The sequence below is a fragment of the Pelophylax lessonae genome (genome assembly GCF_965119305.1).
Source record: "Pelophylax lessonae genome assembly, chromosome: 1".
Taxonomy (NCBI): Eukaryota; Metazoa; Chordata; class Amphibia; order Anura; family Ranidae; genus Pelophylax; species Pelophylax lessonae.
This window is the reverse complement of record NC_138768.1, coordinates 306,618,339-306,640,972: the sequence shown is the minus strand read 5'-3', so window position 1 is coordinate 306,640,972 and position 22,634 is coordinate 306,618,339. Positions and strand designations below refer to the sequence as shown.

The 22,634-nt window shown below is 44.4% G+C and overlaps 1 protein-coding gene across 2 annotated transcripts in view; it reads left to right on the top strand.

The window, feature by feature from the left end:
* DTX1 (deltex E3 ubiquitin ligase 1) overlaps positions 1-20,656 on the top strand; it is a 115,212-nt gene extending 94,556 nt beyond the window's left edge. For both annotated transcript variants that reach the window (XM_082272540.1, XM_082272541.1), the window contains 4 exons: positions 3,791-3,949; positions 4,238-4,399; positions 11,205-11,294; positions 19,107-20,656. In XM_082272540.1, the coding sequence (XP_082128666.1) occupies positions 3,791-3,949; positions 4,238-4,399; positions 11,205-11,294; positions 19,107-19,325 (630 nt within the window). In that variant the 3' untranslated portion in view covers positions 19,326-20,656. The remainder of the gene's footprint in view (positions 1-3,790; positions 3,950-4,237; positions 4,400-11,204; positions 11,295-19,106) is intronic.
* Positions 20,657-22,634: the final 1,978 nt, after the last annotated feature.

Sequence of the window (22,634 nt, the reverse complement as noted above, 5' to 3'; positions counted from 1 at the left end):
ATGGGAAGAACAATATGAACTTCTCCAAAATAACCCCTTTTAGAAAATTAGACACACCAAGGACTAGATATAGCACATACAGGTCATGCGCATAGGAAAATACTGGTGAGGGGATTAATGTACAGACAATATACAGTGGGAGAATGGAGATGAAGAGGTGAAAGCATTTGTAAAGGAAAAAAAAAACAACAAACCTGTTATACTTCCTTGCTCTGTGCAATGATTTTGCACAGAGCAGCCCCGATCCTCCTCTTCTTGGGTCCCCCGTCGGTGCTCTTGGTCCCGCCCCCTTGCTGAGTGCCCCCATAGCAAGCTGCTTGCTATGGGGGCACTCATGCATATTGGTCCCTAGCTGACACTCTATATCCATAAGACATAGAGAGCGTGGCTCAGCCCTGGCCCCCGCCTCACTGGCTGTGATTGATAGCAGCAGGAGCCAATGGCAATCTGCACACTGGAGGTTTACATTGGTAAAAAACCTTCAGCCTTTACAGGCACTTGAATGTCCAGATGTGCAGGATAAGGGATCTAATAGGTTAATTTGGGAATGGGACATAAGATGAAGTATTTAGGTACATAGTTACATAGTTAGTGAGGTTGAAAAAAGACATCAGTCCATCCAGTTCAACCTATGATGTGTGTGTGTGTTTGCTGTTAACCGTACATTGTATACCCCTGTATGTTGTGGTCTTTAAGGTTCCCATCTAATAGTTTTTTGAAACTATCAATGCTCCCTGCTGATACCACTGTTTGCGGAAGAGAATTCCACATCCTTACTGCTCTCACAGTGAAGAACCCCCTGCGTATTTTTAGGTTAAACCGCCTTTCCTCTAGTTTTAGTGAGTGGCCACGTGTCTTATTGTATTTCCTTTCTCTGAATAGGTTTTTCCATATGCTAGGGTTGCCAGTACAATATTTGTACATTGATATCATATCCCCTCTCAATCGTCTCTTCTCCATAAGGTACATAAGGGTTACGCTTCTGCCTTCAGGAGGTTGGACACTGGCTTTAAGGACAGACTTATACAAAACCTCCCAATCCCATTACGCCCCAGTTTTTTTTTTTTTTTTATGTCTTCTCTGCTCTGACAAGCAAAGCATTTTCTTTTCTTTTTTAAACAATTTTCTTTAGTTGCTGCAGAGCCGAAAGGGGCTAGTTTTGCAGCCTTCAGGATTGGTTGATCCTCAACATTGCCACAGAATCCATACCTGGACCCAGCTAAGAGAAAGAAACTGGGTCATGGCAGTCAGCCACAGAGTGTTTTATATGTCCAGGGCCACAGTGCACCCATTTGGTGAAACCTTGTCCCTGAAGACTCCTTGTAAAGTGTGCCAAATAGAGAGGCGAAGATTAGTGGAAGCAGCATGTTCCCTGAATCCTGCCTCCCTATCACACTGAACTGGTCCAGGAAGACATGGTATTTAAACCTCATCTGACTTCTGGCACTTTCTCCATGGGCCCTCCCAGGTCATTCAGATCTTTTGTTCCAGGGACTGGTTTACCATCCTTCTGCCTGCACAGCCTTTTTGTTGAAGCCCAGGTCCTGAGGGATAGGGTTCTATCTGTTATCCCCATGCTTTTAAAGGCTAGTAAATTGACTTCTCCCAAAGCCTATCATTGCACCTGCATAGCATATTTATCTTGGTGCAAGGCAACAGGTAAGAAAATTCCATCCCAGAAAGTTGGTGGGACGAATCCTGACTTTTCTTCAGTCTGGTCTGGTTAAACATTTTTCCTCAAATTTCCATGCTACCCTGTTTCCCTAGCTTTAATTTTGGGGATGGCTGCAATATAAGCCCTACCCCGAAAATAAGGCCAATTAAAGTCATTGTAAAAACATGCAATCCATTTTGTAAAAAGATTATATAATATGCAGTGTGTCTCCTTTTGTAACTTTATTGTGGAATATACATTATTTACAGTGCCGCTGGGTGCTCACATGACCCGCCGTAGATCTTCTGCTCTCCTCCCGATTGACGTCAGCGGCCCCTTACTCTGCAGTGCTCAAAGCTAGGAAGAAGAGTTCCAGAGGGTCATGTGAGCACCCAATGGTGCTGTAAATAGGGTATTTTCCACTATAAAAATACAAAAGGAGACACACTGCACATTCTATAATCTTTTTACAAAACTGATTTTGACCAAGGTTTATTTTTGGGATTACAGAATGTCCTAATGCTGACTCCTGAGCTGACAGGGGACACAGGACATTTTTTAAAAAATTTTATTGTTTTATTCCAGGTTTTTTAGAACAAAGAGAGGGATAAATGACACAGTACACTGTGCTGTCTATCATGCCCTAAAGGATCGGGATTTTTTTTTTGTTAGGGTTTCAACCACTTTAGGAGCGTCATGATGACATGACTGTTTTTGAATAAATGTAAATTACCGTAAATAAATAAGACACCCCCTGAAAATAAGCCATAGTGTGTTTTCTGTAGCTAAAATTAATATAAGACCCGGTCTTATTTTCGGGGAAACATGGTAGCAGTTCTTTTTCAAAGACTGCTTGCCTCTCACTCCTTAGTGGAGGTCTTTGTACAGGGTGCCACTCACATTATTCCCCCTGTATGTCCCCCAGTGACACCATGGGATCTCAGCCTGGTCCTGTTGGTTCTTCAGAAACAGCCCTATGAATTTGTCATTTCATATTCCTCTGTTTACCTTATTCTCTGTTTACCATATCACTGCCTTCCTCGTTGCAGTCACCTCTGCGAGGTGAGTTTCTGTAGTGCTGGCCTTAACATTTCCCGTGCTATACAGAGACAATGTTGTTTTAAAGCCCAAGGCCGCTTTTTCTTCTGAAGGTGGTTTCTGCCCTTCCCTTAACCATGACAACTTATGGGTCTATTAGCTTTTTGTTGCAGTGTTGACCACATCTCAGTTGGACTGCTTTTCGATGTCCCTATGTACCAGTATAATTCCAGTTTCTTTAAATGTATGATTAAGAAATGTTTATTTTTCATTTACAATAAAATGCTTTTCTTAGAATACAACAGCCCCCTCTCCTTTTCCTATGATCTACACCTCCTATTGATTTGCTACAAAACTGAGGCATGATGGGATTAGGAGGGGTTGTCCAAACTCCTGAATCCTGCAGCATAACCCCTAAATGCTTCATCTTGTGTCATTTAATGTACTCCAGGAAGAGTATTTTAAAGTAATCCACAAAAAAACATTTCCCTTGTGTTTTAGTGTGCCTTAAAGTGGAACTTTACCCATAACAACTTGAAAAAAAACTAATGTTCTTTAGCAAGGAACATTCACAATAATTATGTTACCAAAATGAGTGTATGCTGTAAATTGCCTCCATCCCTGCTTCTATTTCTTCTTGTTGGAGGCTGCTGTTTTGTTGAAGCCTAGAGCCCCTGAGCAGCAGTCAATTTTTAGGCTGTCTGCAGATAGGCCTCTACAAATTCTGCACAGTTCCAAATAATAGAGGGCAACTGAGCATGTGCAGAGCAGGGTGAGACAGTGATTTAATGGATTTTACATAGTATAGGCACTTATTTTTAATGTTTTTGCTATACCTGCAAAAGGGGCCATCATCATAAAGTGATCTAGCAGGATCGTACTTTTCTGACTAGAATTCCACTTTAAAAATCAGTATTTTCGTAACAAACGGTAAAAGCAAAGTTGCTATGGTTATGCTATTCACACAGATTGGCAAGGCAGCTGTCATATGTAACTTTTACATTAGAAAATACTTTATGCAAGGGTAAATGTTATTTGACATTATATGGTGGGGTGAAGGGCAAAACTCTATTTGAATGTTTTCCTTTGGCTTTTTAGGACTGTACCATCTGCATGGAGCGTCTGGTCACTGCCTCTGGGTATGAGGGTGTCCTGACTCACAAAGGGATTCGCTCGGACCTGGTTGGAAAACTGGGGAAGTGTACCCATATGTACCATGTGCTGTGCCTGGTGGCCATGTATAATAATGGTAACAAGGTAGGTTGTAGTATGAGCATAAAAAGCATTTCTGTTAATTATGTTAGTATACAGTGTACATAGTATACAGTTAGTATATAGTGATGGTCATAAGAAGCTTCCATAGAAAGATACATGTGTATTTAGTTAAGTGTAGAAATCATCACTTCCTGTTTCCATATAATGCAATGGGTCTTTGGGTGTCTCTGAAGAATAGGAGGTAGCTTGAAGGCTTATTGTTCCAGTACATGATATCATGGAATAAGAATTGTTGGATCTTCTTTATATTTATCAAAGGTATCTTTGCAGGATGGCAGCTTGCAGTGCCCCACCTGCAAAGCAATCTACGGAGAGAAGACAGGTACGCAGCCTCCAGGGAAGATGGAGTTTCATGTCATTCCTCACTCCCTCCCGGGATACTCGGAGTGTAAGACTATTCGTATAGTGTATGATATCCCCAGCGGAATGCAGGTACTAGACATGATTTAACATGATAAATTCAAAATAAAATGCAACGCCAGTTTGAATGTTCCATTTTTTTCTTGCATTTTTACATTTCCTCTCGATATCTAATGCATTTTATGAATTGAATGTAAAGTTTCAGAAAATACTGTAGGCATTGCTTTTTTAGGTATGGTGAAAAATGGATTTTTGTAAAATCTTACCGTAAAATCCTTTTCTCTTAGCTCATCGACAGACGTAGTCCTCGGTGATACACCACCTTCGGGTTATGTTACCTCCGCAGGAGCAGGACTAGACAGGAAATTAAAAAGCTCTGGCCACACCCTAGGGGCAGTCCCAGAGGGTATATCCTCTCTCTCTCTGCCTCAGCAAATCAGTTATGTGAAAAAGCAGTGCTTAGAGAATTTAACCCAACCCAACTCCAAAACAGAGGGGCGGGGACTACGTCTGTCGATGAGCTAAGAGAAAAGGATTTTACGGTAAGATTTTACAAAAATCCATTTTTCTCTAGCGCTCATCGACAGACGTAGTCCTCGGTGATACACCACCTTCGGGACGTCCCAGAGCAGTATCACAACTGAGGGGTGGGAAAATGGAAATCAAATCCCAATCTAGAAGGCCCAACCGGTGCCAACTAGAAGTTTACAATGCTCATCCTTAATGATGAGACTCAACAAAAAAATTTTCAAACAGAAAAAAACCCTCGAGGTAGACCACCGGTCTCCTCAAATTGCGGCCTGCAAAACCTTGCGGCCAAATGAGGCATCCGCCGATGCCGTCACATCAATTTTATAGAATTTAGTAAAGGTATGTACCGACGACCAAGTGGCCGCCTTACATACCTGGACCACTGACGCCTGATGGCGAAAGGCCCAGGAAGTACTGAGCGCTCGAGTGGAGTGCGCCCTAACAGGGAACGGAGGACTCTGACCCTTAATAGAATAAGCCTGTACCACCGTTTGTCTAATCCATTTGGCAATGGTCGCGGCAGATGCAGGCAAACCCTTTCTGGGGCCATCCGTGATCACAAAAAGTGAATCCGTCTTACGGAATGATTCCGTAGCTTTCAGGTATACCCTGATTGCCCGAACCACATCCAAGGAATGCAACGCATGTTCCCGATGATGCTTGGGCTGAGGACACAAGGAAGGTAGTACAATATCTTCATTCAGATGAAAATCTGAAACCACCTTAGGAAGAAAAGATGGCTTAGGATGAAGTACTACCTTATCCCTATGAATCACTAGGTATGGGGACTGGCATGATAATGCAGCCAGTTCTGACACCCTGCGAGCAGAAGTAATAGCCACCAAGAAGACCACCTTCTGGGATAAAGTAAGCAAGGGAATCTCCCTGATGTTTTCAAAGGGAGGTTTCTGTAGAACCGACAAAACCAAATTAAGATCCCAGGGCGGTAAGGGCGCGCGGACTGGAGGAGCCAGGTGCCGCACCCCCTGGATGAAATACCGCACCAAGGATTTGGTAGCTAAAGGTTTCTGAAAGAATATTGCTAATGCTGAAACTTGACCCTTGATGGTGCTCAAGGCTAGCTTCTGCTCAACCCCTTGTTGCAAAAAGGCCAATATTCGAGACACCGAATAGGTACGTGGAGGAAATCCTAAAGATTCGCACCACGCAATATAAGTCTTCCATGTGTGATAATAGACTTTGCTGGAAGTCGCTTTCCTTGCTTTAATAAGGGTAGGAATGACTGAAGTAGACAAACCTCTGTCCTTCAGTACTTGGGTCTCAATGGCCAGGCCATTAAAACCAGCGACTGTAAAGCACGAAGGTAAATAGGTCCTTGAGACTACAGACACTCCCTGAGACGAAGTTCCCACGGAACGTCTGCGACTAACATGTCCAAGTCGGCCAGGCCGGCTTGAAGAGGCCAGCCTAGAATTTCTAGGACCACTGGCGCTGATTGGATCTGAACCAGGCGTCCCTAGAGCTATCTGGCCCCGACCATCCGAGAAAGTCTGGTCGTTTTCTGTTCCCACACATTTATCAGATACCTGATAGTTATCAGGAAAGGTGATCTTTTCTGGTTGAACCTCAGGGACCGAAGTCACCCGACTAGAGGCTACTTGGCCTATCTGGTCAATCAGATCCGATTCCTGTGAGGTATCGGGACTAATCTTAGGAAAAGGTAAAGGAAAAGATCTATACAGGGAACGGTAACTACCGCTTCCTGTACTTAAATGTTGGAAGGGAAGAATCGCACCGGTAGTAGTGGTTGATGCTCGATCTAATGTCCTGAATACCGGTGAAAACGTCCCCCCACCCTGAAATCGGGTGGGGGCGCACCTTCAGGCTGTGTACTCCTTTACTTCGGGTTTGGCTGGGTTGGTCCTCTGCTTGTCCGACCAGCCCTTCTTGAACCCTCCTGGAGGAGTCTTGCCTTTCCCGGAAGTACCAGCCGGGCGCCCTTTATGGGCGGTAAAGAAAGGTCCTCGCTTGTTGCGAGGTTCCTTAGCTTTTGCAGCCTGTGGCAAAAAAGTACTCTTGCCCCCGGTGGCATCCTTAATGATTTCATCTAGGTTGGCTCCAAATAGACGATTCCCCTGGAAAGGGAGATTGGTCAAAGTCTTTTTGGAACCTAGGTCAGCTGACCAGCATTTTAACCACAGCACACGTCTGAGGATCACTGCTAACTTAGATGCATGCCCTAACAAGGGAGTAGTGTCCAAGGCTGCGTCACAGATAAACCGTAGCCCTTGTATGATCTGTTCTATCAAATCAGATGTCTCCTGGGGAATATCTTTTCCCCTAAGATCTTGGCGTACCATTTTCGCCCATTCTGTAAGTGTCTGGGAAACTAGACCAATAACAATTACTGGTCTAAATGCTGACCCTATCAGAGAAAAGATAGTGCGGGACTCCGCTTCTATCTTTCGATCCACCGGATCCTTAAAGGACGAAGTGTCCTCCACTGGAATAACCGTGGCTTTATTCAGCCTGGAAATAGGCGGATCCACGACTGGTGGTACCGTCCATTTCTTAATGATGGATTCCTCAAACGGATAGCGTCTAGCAATACGCTTGGAAATAGTAAAGGTACGTTTAGAATGTTCCCATTCTCCTTTAATCTGATTTCCAAAACATTTAGGTACAGGAAAAGCCTTCGCCGTCTTGATGGGCTTATTAGTCCCAAAAGGCCTCTCTGTTTCAGTTGCCTCTGCCGGTAAAGCCTCAAGTTTTAAGGTTTCTTGCACTGCCACAACTAGTGCGTCCACCAATGCTTCTTCCTGAATTATAGCAGGAGAAGAAGCGTCCTCCTCACTGTCTGAGGGGGCTTTACCTGGGATAACAGCCTTTGCAGAGGAACCTGCAACTGCAGTGACCATCTCTGAATCAGAGTCAGAGGTGTCAGATAGTATAGGGGTAGGCGGGGGTCGCTTCCTTGACCCCCGTCCCTGACAGGCCGCCTCCACCCGAGCCACCATAGACTCCAAAATTGCTGTAAATGACTCTATACTCTGTACACCGGCGGGTCCCGAGGCCCCCTCGAGGGAAACAGGTGGGGGAATATGTGTGGCAGGGTCCATAATAACTCCAGTAACTTCCTGGATGATATAATTCAAAGTAAAGAAAAAACTTTTTTTTTTTTTTTGACCCTCAGCGCCACAAAAAAAAACCCCTTAGTGTTACCTGCTAGGGATCCCTATCGATCGAGAGAGAGAGAGATAGACCCCCAGGCTCACCACTTGATGTTCAGAGTTGAACTGCAACAGCTTACAGCGCTGTCTTAGACAAACAGGAAGTCTTTTGGCTGGCTGCCCAGGAAGAAAGGAGGCGGCTCCGCCCCTCTGCACGCCTTCCGGCGCCTCCCCCAAGCTCCACGAGGTGTAGAATCACCTAAAACATGGCCGCCCCCATGCTGGAGACACGAGGCTACGCCAAAATGGCGGCTCGTGCGATCCAGCAAAAAAAAAAAAAAAAAATGGCGGCGGCCTGTGCTGACTAGCGGTGTGCTGCAGGCACACAACACTCTCTCTGCATGGGGATATGGCGTGGTTGGCGGTACCGGCCCTGGCGGACCGCATGGCCATTCGGGAGGCCTGCTATTAGCTGGAGATCTGACTTGGAAGGCAGTCTACATGTCCATGGCTTCTGACTGGTAGGTAGCTTATACTTAACCCATAAGATTCCCAGAATGCCACAGATTACATTTTTAAAAACATGTATACAATAGATTGTTAGCTCCCAAACCAAGCCTCCTGGCTTTTTGCACACATAAAATCACACTCAAAGTAGGAGGATTTGTGACATGTTATAGGATAGAAAGAAACTCTTTCTTACCATACAGAGAGGGGCCCGCGTTCACCACAAAACCCGTCAGGGAAAAAGGGGGAACATACTACTCACCATACCGGAACCAGGCGGGCACCAACTCCTGACAGTACCCCTCTCCACCGGGGCGGGAGGGCTGTCGACCGATACGGACGCCGTGACTCATGGTCTTTGGCGTTTCAGCGAGACGTTTAACTCGCGGGTTCAGTCCTTTTAATGGGACTTTGTCGCGGCCGACCCAGCGCGGAGCTATGGCCTGCACGCGCTCGTAGGCTGAACTGGGGTGACCACCGGATCTCAACATCCAGCCCGTCGCCCAGTTCAGCTTTCTTGCTTGAAGATCTCACAGGAACACTGGAGAAAAAAAGCTGTCCAAAAATCCTTTTAGAAAAAATTCTTGCCAGGACCTAAGATCCCAGCAAGGTATCTAGGTCCTTACTCCTAACTAGACAGAAAATAACTGATTTGCTGAGGCAGAGAGAGAGAGGATATACCCTCTGGGACTGCCCCTAGGGTGTGGCCAGAGCTTTTTAATTTCCTGTCTAGTCCTGCTCCTGCGGAGGTAACATAACCCGAAGGTGGTGTATCACCGAGGACTACGTCTGTCGATGAGCGCTAGAGAAATATGCACAACTTGCTATGTGACTAAAAACACAGCAGATATGATTATTCTAAGGATACAGCACATGTGATGCTTTGCTTTGTCATGTTAACATTTTACTTTACTGTATGGAGGAGCATTTTGTAGCCCAACACAAGTCATTTTTTTTTTTTTTTTTTTTTAGTTTTGCATAGGCTTGGGAAAAGTACATGCTTCTGACAAGTATTTATTGCTATCCATTACCCCGCTGGGGAGATTTCACCTCACTTTCTATTCCTGTGACAACAGAATGAGAATAAAGGGGAGTGGTTGTCTGCAGGACAGGAAGAGTAATTTGTCTTAATGTGCTTTTGCTCCAGCCTGTGTCCCCACTGGAGAGATTTTCCATCACTTTCTGCCCTGAGATGAATGAGAGGAAATCTCCATAATATCAATATAAACCTAACAGGTGTTCGGTCCCTTTCCCATTCTTTTGGGGAAAAAAAAAAGATTTTTACTGGAGTTGGACTTACAGCCAAAAGTTTTTGAGAATGAGACAAATATTAATTTTCACAAAGTATTCAGTGTTTTTAGATCTTTTTGTCAGATGTCACTATGGTATACTGAAGTATAATTTCAAGCATTTCATAAGTGTCAAAGGCTTTTATTGACAATTATATTAAGTTTATGCAAAGAGTCAATATTTGCAGTTAACCCTTCTTTTCCAGGACCTGGCATGCTGTCAATTAACTTCTGGGCCACATTTAGACTGATGGCAGCCTATTCTTGCATAATCAATGATTGCAGTTTGTAAAAATTTGTGGGGGGTTTTTGGTTCACCCCGCTCTTGAGGATTGACCACACGTTCTCAATGGGATTAATCTCTGGGGAGTTTCCTGGTCACCGACCCAAAATTTCAATGTTTTGTCCCCCGAGCCACTTAGTTATCACTTTTGCCTTAAGGCAAGGTGCTCCATCATGCTGGAAAGGCATTGTTTGTCACCAAACTTTTCTTGGATGGTTAGGAGAGGTTACTCTCGAAGGATGTTTTTGTACTATTCTTTATGAATTGGCTGTGTTCTTAGGCAAAATTGTGAGTGAGCCCACTGCCTTGGCTGAGAAGCAACCCCACACATGAATGGTCTCAGGATGCTCTACTGTTGGCATAACAGAGGACTGATAGTAGTGCTCACCTTTTCTTCTCCGGACAAGGTTTTTTTCCACATGCCTAAAACAATCGGAAAGGGGATTCATCAAAGAAAATTACTTTACCTCAGTCCTCAGCAGACCAATTCCTGTATCTTTTGCAGAATATCAGTCTGTCCCTTATGTTTTTCCTGGAGAGACGTGGCTTCTTTGCTGCCCTTCTTGACACCAGACCACCCTTCAAAAGTCTTCATCTCACTGTGCGTGCAGATGCACTCACACGTGCCTGCTGCCATTCCTGAGCAAGCTCTGCATTGGTGGGTGCTCCGATCCTACAGCTGAATCAACTATAGGAGACAGTCCTGGCACTTGCTGGACTTTCTTGGGTGCCCTGAAGCCTTCTTCACAATTTTTTTTTTATGGGATTAAGTTAATTTGAATGGCATCTGACCACTTTTCATTACATTCTGGAGTATGGAGCCATCATAAAAACTGAGGCAACAGACTTTGTGAAAATTATTATTTGTGTCATTCTCAAAACTTTTGGCCACGGCTGTAGATACTATGTAGACATTTACGTGATGGTATTAGGTTCATTAAATAAAAAAAAAAAAAAAAAAAAAACAATTAAAATTTAAGATGAATCCAGAGTCTAAAGACAAGCAAGTTAAAAACTTTTGCACTTTTATATTATGTCCTTTGTGAAGTGGGATTTGATTGCCCTAGGATTTGGAACTATAATGAATATGCCGTGATTTTGTTTTTTTTCCCATGAAATATTATCTCTATTTTTAGGGGCCTGAGCATCCAAACCCAGGACGGAAGTTCACAGCCAGAGGATTTCCACGTCACTGTTACTTGCCAGATAATGATAAAGGGAGAAAGGTGAGTGTCATGGCTCTCTGCTCTGCCTCTCCAGCACTCGCACAGGTAGTGGCACACTAAAAGGCTGAGCCAGTTGCCAGTCAGACATCTGGTTGGTTAGTGTCAGGATGCTGCCAAAGCTAAAACTGTAAGAGCATTCCCTGTGACCCACATGTAAAAAAAGCTTGGTCTTTGCTTCTCTTTTAAGACATAATAAAGAAAATAGAATTTTATTTTACAAAGAAAACCCATCATTTAACATTGATGTATTTTTTTTTTCTTTAGCAGTTTAAAAAGTTGAGGTAATTAATGAAAAAGTCTGAACAGCCCCAAGCATAATGACATCTTGAAAAGAAAGTACATTGAGTTATGTACTGTCATAAAAAAAGTCTGTGCCAATTAAGTCTACAGTTTTGTGCTCCTTAGAATAAATCCACTGAATTTAGGAGTTTTAATTTTCTTCAGTCTTCGACTGCAATGTCGTATTCTATGATTTCCAATGAGTACCGTTCATATCTAAGTGACTTCAAGCCACGACGACTTCAAAGTAGTCCCTAAATTACTTTGGTCAGACTTTGATGCATTTTGAGGTCTATAGACCTCAATAGACCTCAATATTACGCAGGCATTGCTTCAAGTATAGTCAAAATCGCTGCAAAAATTGCACGACTTTTAGGTCGCACAAGTGTTTTTCTAAACTCAAGAACAAACATTATATACTGTATATTGCAGCTTACCAGTCCTTAAAGTATAACTAAAGGTAGAACATTGTTTCTTTTAGTTTTGGATAGATTGGAGAGGGATTACAATGCTTGTCAGTTTTTTTTGCTGTCTGGGCCCCCATTATTGAGATTCACCCTCTAGATTTGTCCTGTTTACCATTATCATTAAAAGTAAAAGAAAATCTCAAATTTTGGGTTGTCCCCAGAAAATTAATAGAGGGAAAATCTTCAAATGGGGACTGGTTCTGGTGACCTGGGGGTCCCCAATGTATTCCCCTAATTTGTAGGGATTTCCTCTCACTTCCTGTTTGGTTATTGGACCAGGCATGGCACATGTGTCAATTCTTCCTGTCTAAGGATTGACAGGATGTGTGACAGGAGTCACTTTGGGCATGGGGGTTGTGGACCCCAAATTTCTTTAAAGAGGCTGGGAGACACCATGGCCAGCCTTGTGTGGCTTTCTTATGTTTAAGTCACCCTGCATCTTTTATGGATGCAGGGTGACCGGGAGGGTGGTGTACACTGAGAATATGGTTTGGACTATTTCAAATGGGACAGTATATGCATTACCCATATCTCTCATGAAATATGGAGATCTACCTTATTCCTGTACACTGTAAGGCACAGGAAGTGCAACTCCTAATTTGGGCGTCCAGGAAATAGGAGAGACACAGTGTCTGCTAATCCATGTGTATTAGCTGCAGAGAGAGGGGGGGGATTGTTTCCAGCAGCCCCTCCTAAAGAATGTACTTTTGTCTAAAATAGGACAGTATGTTAATTGGGTCTGAGACTATTGATAAGCATGTTAATGAGCTCACCTGGCTGTCTACTAAGGGAGGTAATTACACAGTCATTGTTCATGTGGTATTCTCAAAGTATATATAAATGCTGTGTTTCTTTCAATAAAGGAGAAGAGAGTTACTCTTAATTGAACCTCATTACAGAGCCTTGTCTCGTACTTGGGGGGGAATTAATGATGGGCTTCATGTATGGCGGATTGGAGTGGTCGATAGCTGTCCTGGTGTTCGGGAGCGGATTATCCTAGACGACTGTAACCCCTGTTATATTTGGGGTTTCGTTACAATTGGTGGCAAGCGGCGGGATGATTTCCACAGCCCAGAAGGACAGCTACAAGAGTACACAAGCCATGGAAGCGGAATTCGAAAGGAGGTTGCGAGAGATACCAGTAGATCGCAGGGAACCAGGGTCAGCGCAGGTCCTACTACGTTTGGGTAATTAAATTCGCTGGGAACTCTGGAAAGAAGCGCTTGCCTGTGAGCAGCGACGCCAGGGAAAAATACTCACCTCCTACCAGGAAAGGTACTGGTCACAGTATGAAGTGCGAATGGCATTTTTGGGGAGACAACCGCATGGAATGGAAAGCCGAGTTAAGCAGGCTGGTCCAGGAGGAGATGCGGTTGGATGAGGATTACAGAGCCCTCCATTGGTATGTGACCCAAGTGTGCCCATGGAAAGCGGATGACAGCCCAACGGAAGGCTTTGGCTACGGCGGCCTGGGGCTGTTATTAGAGAGGCTGTCCAAGGACCCTGACTTTGGGAGCGATTCGGAGTGGCGCTTTGAGGAAATTGCAGATTATAGAGAAGAGATGATGGATGTCATGGATATAGACTGGGCACTGGAAGATTTGGAGTTTCTAGCCAATCATGAATGGGAGCTGGAGATCGCCTACAGACAGCTGCTTGACTCTGTTCAGCGCCAGGGCTGGGCTCCCCTTGCCTGGGAAAATCCAGAAGTACCAGCTGACAGTCTGGAAATCCTGGCTGAAGATTCGGCAATGTGGCACAGTAAGAGTGTGCTTTGCTCACCTGCAACCCCAGCTTTAAATACAGAGGTTTTATGGCAGATGCAGCAAGTGTTGGCTGACCTGGATGAGCCTGTTTTTGCACAGGATGAGATTGGATGGAGGAATGCGTCTGTCCAGCAGCAGGATAAAGGTATGGGAGAAGAGGAAGCCATCTTCATTCCCCAACCACAGATTACAAATTTAATGGACTTTCCATCGGAGGATGATTTGGATTATAAATCACCTGCAAAAGTGTTGGCACTGGGCCCATGTGCCACCAGTCTGTGTCCTGGACTTTCAGCAATTCCAGAGACTGGAGATTTATTAGAATTTTCTGCTGAGGAGGAACCTCCCAGTGAGCCCACAGCAGATAAGCAGCCATCCAGGCGTAGCGCTGCTGACCTCTGGAGGCAACAATTGGTGACCCAGGAAGGTGTGTGCCAGGCCACTGGCATTGCAGTTTACTTGCCAGCAGAACCACTGACATCAGGGCCTTATGTCACTGAGCTCTGTCCAACACCAAGGGCAGCATCTGTGGAGTTACAAGAAACTTCTACAGCAGAAGCACTGACAACTGGACAGAGGGTCCAAGACCTCTGCCCTACACCTGTGGTAGTTCTGGAGGCCCAGGGTGAAAAGGTGGCGGTCCCTTCCCAGCAGCAGAGTGTGTCCCAGAATGATGACACCAACCCAGCAGAAGGGCTGGCAACAGAGCAGAGTGCTGCTGGCCTCTGCCCTCAACTTACTAAGGACGGATTTCCTGAGAAGGTGGATGAGACTACAATCTCCACCTGTATACCCCAGGGAGGCTGGGCAGTCGGCCCAGATCCCCAACAGCATGAGGAAGTGAGCCCAGCCACCCTGTCCTCTCTCCAGCAGCTGAAAGGAATCCTGGGAGAAGGGCCAGTTCATGCTTCTTCCCCACAGAGGAGATGTTCTACAAGAGAGGCAGAGGTTGGCTGGGTGAGTGACGTTCTGTCCCGGACAATTTGTTTGGGGTACTTTGTGGTTGCAGACATTGGAGGACTGGAACTACGGACTAACTTCGAAGTAAACCCGTTTGGGGTCTCCTTCTGTGTTAGTCTCCTGCCGAAAGGGGAGAAATGTGACAGGAGTCACTTTGGGCATGGGGGTTGTGGACCCCAATTTCTTTAAAGAGGCTGGGAGACACAATGTCCAGCCTTGTGTGGCTTTCTTATGTTTAAGCCGCCCTGCATCTTTTATGGATGCAGGGTGACCGGGAGGGTGGTGTACACTGAGAATATGGTTTGGACCATTTCAAATGGGACAGTATATGCATTACCCATATCTCTCAGGAAATATGGAGATCTACCTTATTCCTGTACACTGTAAGGCACAGGAAGTGCAACTCCTAATTTGGGCGTCCAGGAAATAGGAGAGACACAGTGTCTGCTAATCCATGTGTATTAGCTGCAGAGAGAGGGGGGGGATTGTTTCCAGCAGCCCCTCCTAAAGAATGTACTTTTGTCTAAAATAGGACAGTATGTTAATTGGGTCTGAGACTATTGATAAGCATGTTAATGAGCTCACCTGGCTGTCTACTAAGGGAGGTAATTACACAGTCATTGTTCATGTGGTATTCTCAAAGTATATATAAATGCTGTGTTTCTTTCAATAAAGGAAAAGAGAGTTACTCTTGATCGAACCTCACTACAGAGCCTTGTCTCGTACTTGGGGGGGAATTAATGATGGGCTTCATGTATGGCGGATTGGAGTGGTCGATAGCTGTCCTGGTGTTCGGGAGCGGATTATCCTAGACGACTGTAACCCCTGTTATATTTGGGGTGTCGTTACAGGAGGTTATTGCCATTATCGCACACCACCATTCCTGGCTCCAGCTGGCAGAACCTTAACCACCTCTGGGCCTGCCCCTGCAGAGCTGAAATAATCTCTGCTCTGGCTCCTGTCCCCTAGACAAACCAGCTGAAGCACTGATTGGCATCTTTTAGTCTGACTCATTGAATAGCCCCTTTGAACGCTTAAGGGGTACTACTGGTTGTCCAGAGGACAATTCAGCAGAGGAGTGCATAGAGAAGGGGGTGGACCTGACAAATCATACATCATCATCACCAGCTGTATAGAGACAAAACAAGCTGCAGCACTGGGCCCTTTCCTGCATCCTTCCGAGTTGCAAGCAGTGTTACCCAGTGTGCTGTGAACAAAATATATTGTCCCTGACCATGCTTGCTGGACCACGTGTCAGCAGTAACGTGGACCTTGCAGCTGACTGTATTGCCCAATGATGCCACAACATTGCCTTCCACATGATGGTACAGAGCTGGAATGGCATTATGTGCAAAGAATTAGCGACTAGGAACCTGAAATTGTAGTACAGCACATTGTGCAGAATCCACCAGAAGGGAAGGCAGGAGTTGTAAAGCCAGCAGCTAATACAAGCTTGAATTTAGATGCTTGGCATGTGGCAGTGACTGTATTGTTTAATGCTGCAGCAGCTGGGGCAGAGAAATTTGCCTGCTGTAGTCTACAGCTGGTGATGTGCTGCAAGGACCTGTATCACCCTTTGCTATGCTATATAATCATCCCTGTCAGTGGAGGCTGCTGAGAGGTCATGAGATATAGCAAGGGTAGACCTGAAAGGTAAGGAGTGAGGTGGAGCAGAATTGCGTCCCTTTAGTGTGGCTTTCAGGTTCTCTTGCCAACAGGCCAAATGGTAGGAGGTTAAATGCCTTGTCAAGCATGTGGTACCTAAATGGCTGGTGTTTTTTTAAGTGCTTGCGGCAAAGTTTGCAAATTGCAACAGTGTGATTGGCTGCACATGTGCTAAAAAGGGCCAAACAGCTGAGCTGTGGGAAGTGGGCCGGGAGATAACAGCTCTACAATATGAAGGAATTGAGTGGATTTTCTCTACGCTCTACTCTTCTATGATGGCTGCCTCATTGGGGTTGTTCCTCACCTTCACTTTCCTCCTCTGCTCTCTCCGGCACCCAAGTCAAATTAGTGAACCCATCCTCATCATCACTGGAGCCAACTTGGAAATACACTGCGACTGGGGGAATATGACTGCCAATTTGTTGTTTTCAAGTGTTTTTCCCTCTCTGTAGGCGCATGTTCCTACCTTCCTCACCCTCAGAACCAACATCAGAATCAAGTATTGCCTGTGCATCATCAAGGAGCAAGTGGCTGATGCTGTGTTCAAATAACTTAGCTGACTTCATGCCTAAAGCTAGTGCTATGGCAGGAGTAGTTGTGGACAAGGAGGCAGAATAAGCTGCTCTGGCAGCTGCGGTGGACTGCGCACTAGTCTCTGTTTAGGTGATAGAGGATGAGGATGGTTTAGTAAGCCAGTCCACCACCTCCTCTGCATGCTGTGGCTGGATAGCACAGGCAACATCACTAAACAAGGGAAATGGTGCCCTGCCTAAGGACAGACCATATCCACCTTTGCCTGTGGACACAGACGCTGCTAGCCTCTCCACAGTGCCATGAGAATGGCTGCCTCTCCCCGTTGGCCTCCCAGACATGATGGGGGGGCTTATTACATAAATGTATACTTGGATGCACTTTAATCAATGAAAAGTGGTGTTTTGTGCACTTTAAATTGAGTACACACTACACAGACACTACAGTATACTGCAGTAAAAAAGCACTAATGCACTTCAATATACTGCAATAAAACTGCACTAATGCACTTCAATATACTGCAGGAAAAGTACCCAGTGCACTTTTACTGCAGTATATTGTGGTGCATTAGAGTACTTTTACTGCAGTATATTGAAGGGTGTTAGTGCACTTTTACTGCAGTATATTGAAATGTGTCAAATGCAATTCAATATACTGAGGGAAATGTGCACTAACACACTTAACTATATTGCCATAAAAAGCACACCGACGCACTTCAATATGCTGCTGTAAAAGTGCACTGATGCACTTCAGTATACTGCCTTAAAAGTACCCTGATGCAACTCAATATACTGACAGAATGGTGCACTGACACACTTCAATATACTGCCGTAAAAGTGCACTAATGCACTTCAATATACTGCCGTTAAAGTGTACTTACGCACTTCAATATGCTGCAGTAAACGTGCATGAAGGCACTTCAATATACTGCAGTAACAGTGCCCTGACCCACTACTATACTGCAGTAAAACTGCCCTGACACTCTACACTGACACACTTCAATATACTGCAGGTAACCTGCCCTGAAAACACTAAACTGACACTACAGTAAAAATGAACAGTCACACTACACTCACGCTGCATCACTGTAGTCACACTGCACTGATACTTTACACTCACAATAGAATTACAATAGAACACTAACTGGCTCGTAGCAAGGAACAGAGCCCTGTTCTATCTATCTCCACTCCAATATCACACTGCAAATGGCTGCTCTGGGAAGGAACCTTTTATAGTGTGGGGTGGGTCTATGAGCATTGAGCCATGATTGGGCACAGTCATCATTACTTTCTCCAGTCATGGCTCTGACAGTGCTCTGTGCTCAGATTGGTTTAGCCAATCAGGGCTTCCAATGCACTGTGCGGTTCATACTGAATTGTGGGGCGCTCGGTGGGCCGAACATCCCAATTTGGGTGTTTGCAGAACAGGCGAACAGCCAGTGTTTGACCTGAACTCGTGCTCGGGCTGAAACGTTCACCCAACACTGGTGACAACATTTACAAATTGCATTGTATCTAAAGAAGAGCACCTCCCCCTCTTCTTATCTCCATTACATAGAGGGGGAGTTTGTAGTTCACAGAATATATATCTGGGAAGGCTGATACACTTTGAGACTTTTGTAAAGTATACTTGAAGTTACAAGGGCAGTGGATTTCTGGCAGGATCAACATGCATTTTTCTGTAAAAAATACAGATGCAGCCACCTTATCTAAGAACTGGTAAGCGGCAAGATATTTTTCATTTTTGTTCTTGGGTTTAGATCTACTTTAAACCATACCTTGCAAAAGGCTTGTTAGAATTTATGAGGTCAGTGTACAATCCAAAGGTCTGGAGGCAGAGCATGTAAAAAGGAAGAAGATTTTGAAAATTAGAGAGGGAGGTCATTCAAGACATTCCAAAATCAACCTTGACAAGTTAAAAAAAAAAAAAAAAGCAGAGTTTGGCTTGGTATCTAGTCATCAGTTATGTGAGCTTTCAAAGTATGTGTGTATTTTATCCTGTACGAACTGTTGTTTTTGTCATTACAAATGTTCCAGTACTCAGATGTTCGCATGTCTTACAAGCATCACAAAACTAGCCCTATGGTAGAGTCATAACATTGCTTTTAGGTCTGCTTGTATTTTAAAATATGCTCTGATTTACAGGTATTACGCATGCTGGTAGCAGCATGGGATCGTCGCCTGATATTTTCCATTGGTACCTCCAGCACGACAGGAGAATCTAACACAGTGGTATGGAATGAGATTCATCATAAGACTGAATTTGGATCAAACCTTACAGGGCATGGATATCCAGATCCCAAATACTTGGACAATGTGCTAGCTGAACTTACTTTGCAGGGGGTCACTGAAGACCGGCTTTAGTAATCAGTTTGCTGGACCCTTTCATACACATAGGCCCAGCAGCTGGCTCAGAGCCTTATCAGCTTTGCCCTGCTCAGTACTGCCCCTTCTTTTTCAGGGGATTTCATCCTACCAGAAGTGGAGACTCCACCATACTGCCTTGATTATTTAAAGGGCAAATGTGTGATGTTTTTGCAGAAAATTGGAGATGTTTAACATCTTTCTTATTTCAGTGATGCATGGAAGCACTCTTCACAGCATCTCAGGCCTCATGGGCAGTGCAAATAGCAAAGAATCACTCTACAAAGCATGAAATTACTGGAACAAAGGCAATCTGAATGAAACAAGTTGCTTTAACTCAATGAACATGGGAGAAGCAGCACTAATTCACCAAGGTGTGCGGAACTTTGGGTGTTAGACTAATATGCTGTATAAACCATTTATGTCCTGGTTGGCATTTAGTCCTGGTCAATGGCAGGATATAATGCCTTGACCATTCTAACAAACCGATATGAGTGTTTAGCATCCTTCTTACTACTACTTCAAAGCCAAAACCCAGAGCAGCCTCCTGTCTCTCATCTTTTGCCTGACCAAAGTACATGTTGTGTCTGTGTGTGCTACACAAATTAGTGATATATATACACATTTGTTCACCTTAGCTATGGCTATATTACTACAAGGCTATGCGTGTAGAGCAATAAGGAATACACAAAATGAGACAGTATGCTGGGAAACAGAATTGGATTACTGTATATAATATAGTGTAGAGGTGAGTGGTGTGCTGTAACCAATGGCAGCCAATCCAAAACAGTTTTAATATATCTGTTTAGATTTATTTGTTGAAACATTTCTAGCTGGTATAGGTTACTGCACATCTTTGCACCATGTTAATAAGTAAAGGCAATCTGGATATTCATTATTAAAATGTAGCAGATTTGTCAAATATATCCATTTATAAAAAATACAAATTCATTGCCTCTTTTCTGTTGAAATTAATTTGTTAAATTGTTTTGTAATATAATTTTTAATTGTCATATCATAGAATACTCTATACAAAATCCAGGCTTCTAGCGTTTCCTTATTGTACCTCTATGGTAGGTGGAGAAACCATTCTTTTGAGGTTCCCTATATTTGATCAAAAATATATTTAGACTGAACCTGGCAGCTATTTTATACTTTAGAAAGTCGTTTTTTTTTTTGTTTTTGTTTTTTTACAGTATTCAGTTTCGGATTGGACAAAGTAGATATGTCAGCCTCACCTCCCTCTGCATTGCTTGTGCCGATGTTTGCATCGGACAAGTGCTTGGACTCACAGACAGGCACTCCCTAGCAAAGCTGCCGTCTCCTTCCTAACTGCAAGGGGGTGACCCAGGGCAAGGGGTGGGCAGGAGGGGAAGCTGCCCTGGGCACTGTGGTATCATGTGAGGTGGGGGGGGGGCACCACAAGGAGGTTGGGGGGAGGGATAATGTGTCAGGAGCGGGGATTTGCAGGGGATAAGAATTGTTCTATAAGGGGAAATTTGGGGAGGTGTGCTAGGATTAGTGAATTGAGGGGATTTGTGTTGGGAAGGGGATGGGGGAAGATTTATGCTAGGAGAGGATTTTTTTTTTTTGGGGGGGGGGGGGGGGGTTGGGTTTGTGCTAGAAAAGGTAATATGGTAAGGGAGGGTGAGGGGATTTTTTTGGGGTTAGGATTTCTGCTAGGAGGGGAAATGGGGGGGGTTGTGCCAGGATGGGGAATTTGGGGGAGATTGTGGAGAAGTTGCGCAAGGGGGGAATGGGATTTGTGCTCAGAGGGGAGATTTGAGGGGTAGAGGATATGTACTAGGAGGGGGAATTTTTTTATAGGGTGGACCGAAGCTGGAGGCATATAGGGGGCTTATTGGGGGGGGGGGGGGCAAAGATTCATGCTGGGAAGGGTATTTCAGCAGGGGGCGGATTTTAATTGGGAGGAGTGGGGAATTTATGTTTAGGGGTAAGCATGCAGATTAGTGCTCGTTTTTGTTTGGGTGGGGGGGGGGTTGCTGACACCATGCTCATACATCTTTGGGGGGGGTGCAATTTGGCATGTTCGCCCTGGGCTCTAGATGACCTTGTCCCGGCAATGGGATGAGGGAACCCTGACTGTAGTTGGAGCTAGCATTACAGAGCACCTAGGAAGATGGGAAAAGTACTTTAGGATCTTATTCACACTATATCTATTGAACTGCATAGATCAACGTAAGGGCAGATGTTCAGACATCTGTGGTGGTGTGCGGTGTGTAAAAATGCAGCATGTATGCATTTTTACAAAGCACAGCTCCCTGCACCACACTACACTGCCACACATAGAGTTGCAATTATATGTGCTGTAACAAAGCATTGCTCTGCGACCCACGACAGCTAGGTTGGGGATAGGGTTTGACCAAATTTGAAGAATGTAACCACTTTGTTAAAAAGCATAAAGAAGTAAAAGCAGGATGGGGGGGGGGTACACAGAAGCATTTTGTTTCTTAACCAGGGTTCCAAAAGGGACCCCAATGGTATCTGTTCTCAAGCAGAATGCTTCCTTTTACAAGTGTAAAATGCCCAACAGGTTCTAGATATGCAAAAAACTTTTTTCATTGTATCGGTCAGAACAAAATGATGATGAAACTAAAAAGTGTTTTTCTAAAAGAATCTCCATGGTGTTTTCACATTTCAATGGGAGCATTTCCTCTACATATGACAGGACTCTGAATCCTGCCACTAGAATTAAAACCACAGTGACTAGTGAGCATGACAAAAACAGCGTCAAGAATGTTTTTTTTTTTTTTTTTTCCTTAGTACTCAGTGCTCTGTGGTTGTATAGCAGTGTACTGCCACAATACAGAAAGCACTCACCGGACATCGTAATTAAAGTGACCCCACACACTTTAAAGCTGCTTGTGATCTGATCTGTCAGATTAACAAAATGCACCCATAAATGCCGTGGGGACACCACTAACCTTTATATCCAACATGAAAGACCCTACAAAATTGTTTGTATACTCTGACATTGTATACATTTCTAATGGTAAGCAATGCCAAACACTGACCCATTATGACAAGCAATTGTTCTTGCATCACTTGCAGATGTGGAGCTATGCATAGCCAGCCTAAGTGTGTTCCCCCAATTGCCCTCTTACTGCAGGGGAGCAGAAATCAATTGTATCTGTGCACCACAAACTGAAACCACTATTTAATTAAAAGAGAAGTGTGGGGTATAAAAAAAGCAAACAAAAAATAAAAAATAAACCATTCCAACCTAGGTGGATGCAGCATCAATCCCTCGCCACCTCTTTACTGAGAACAGAGCGAACAGATCGCTTA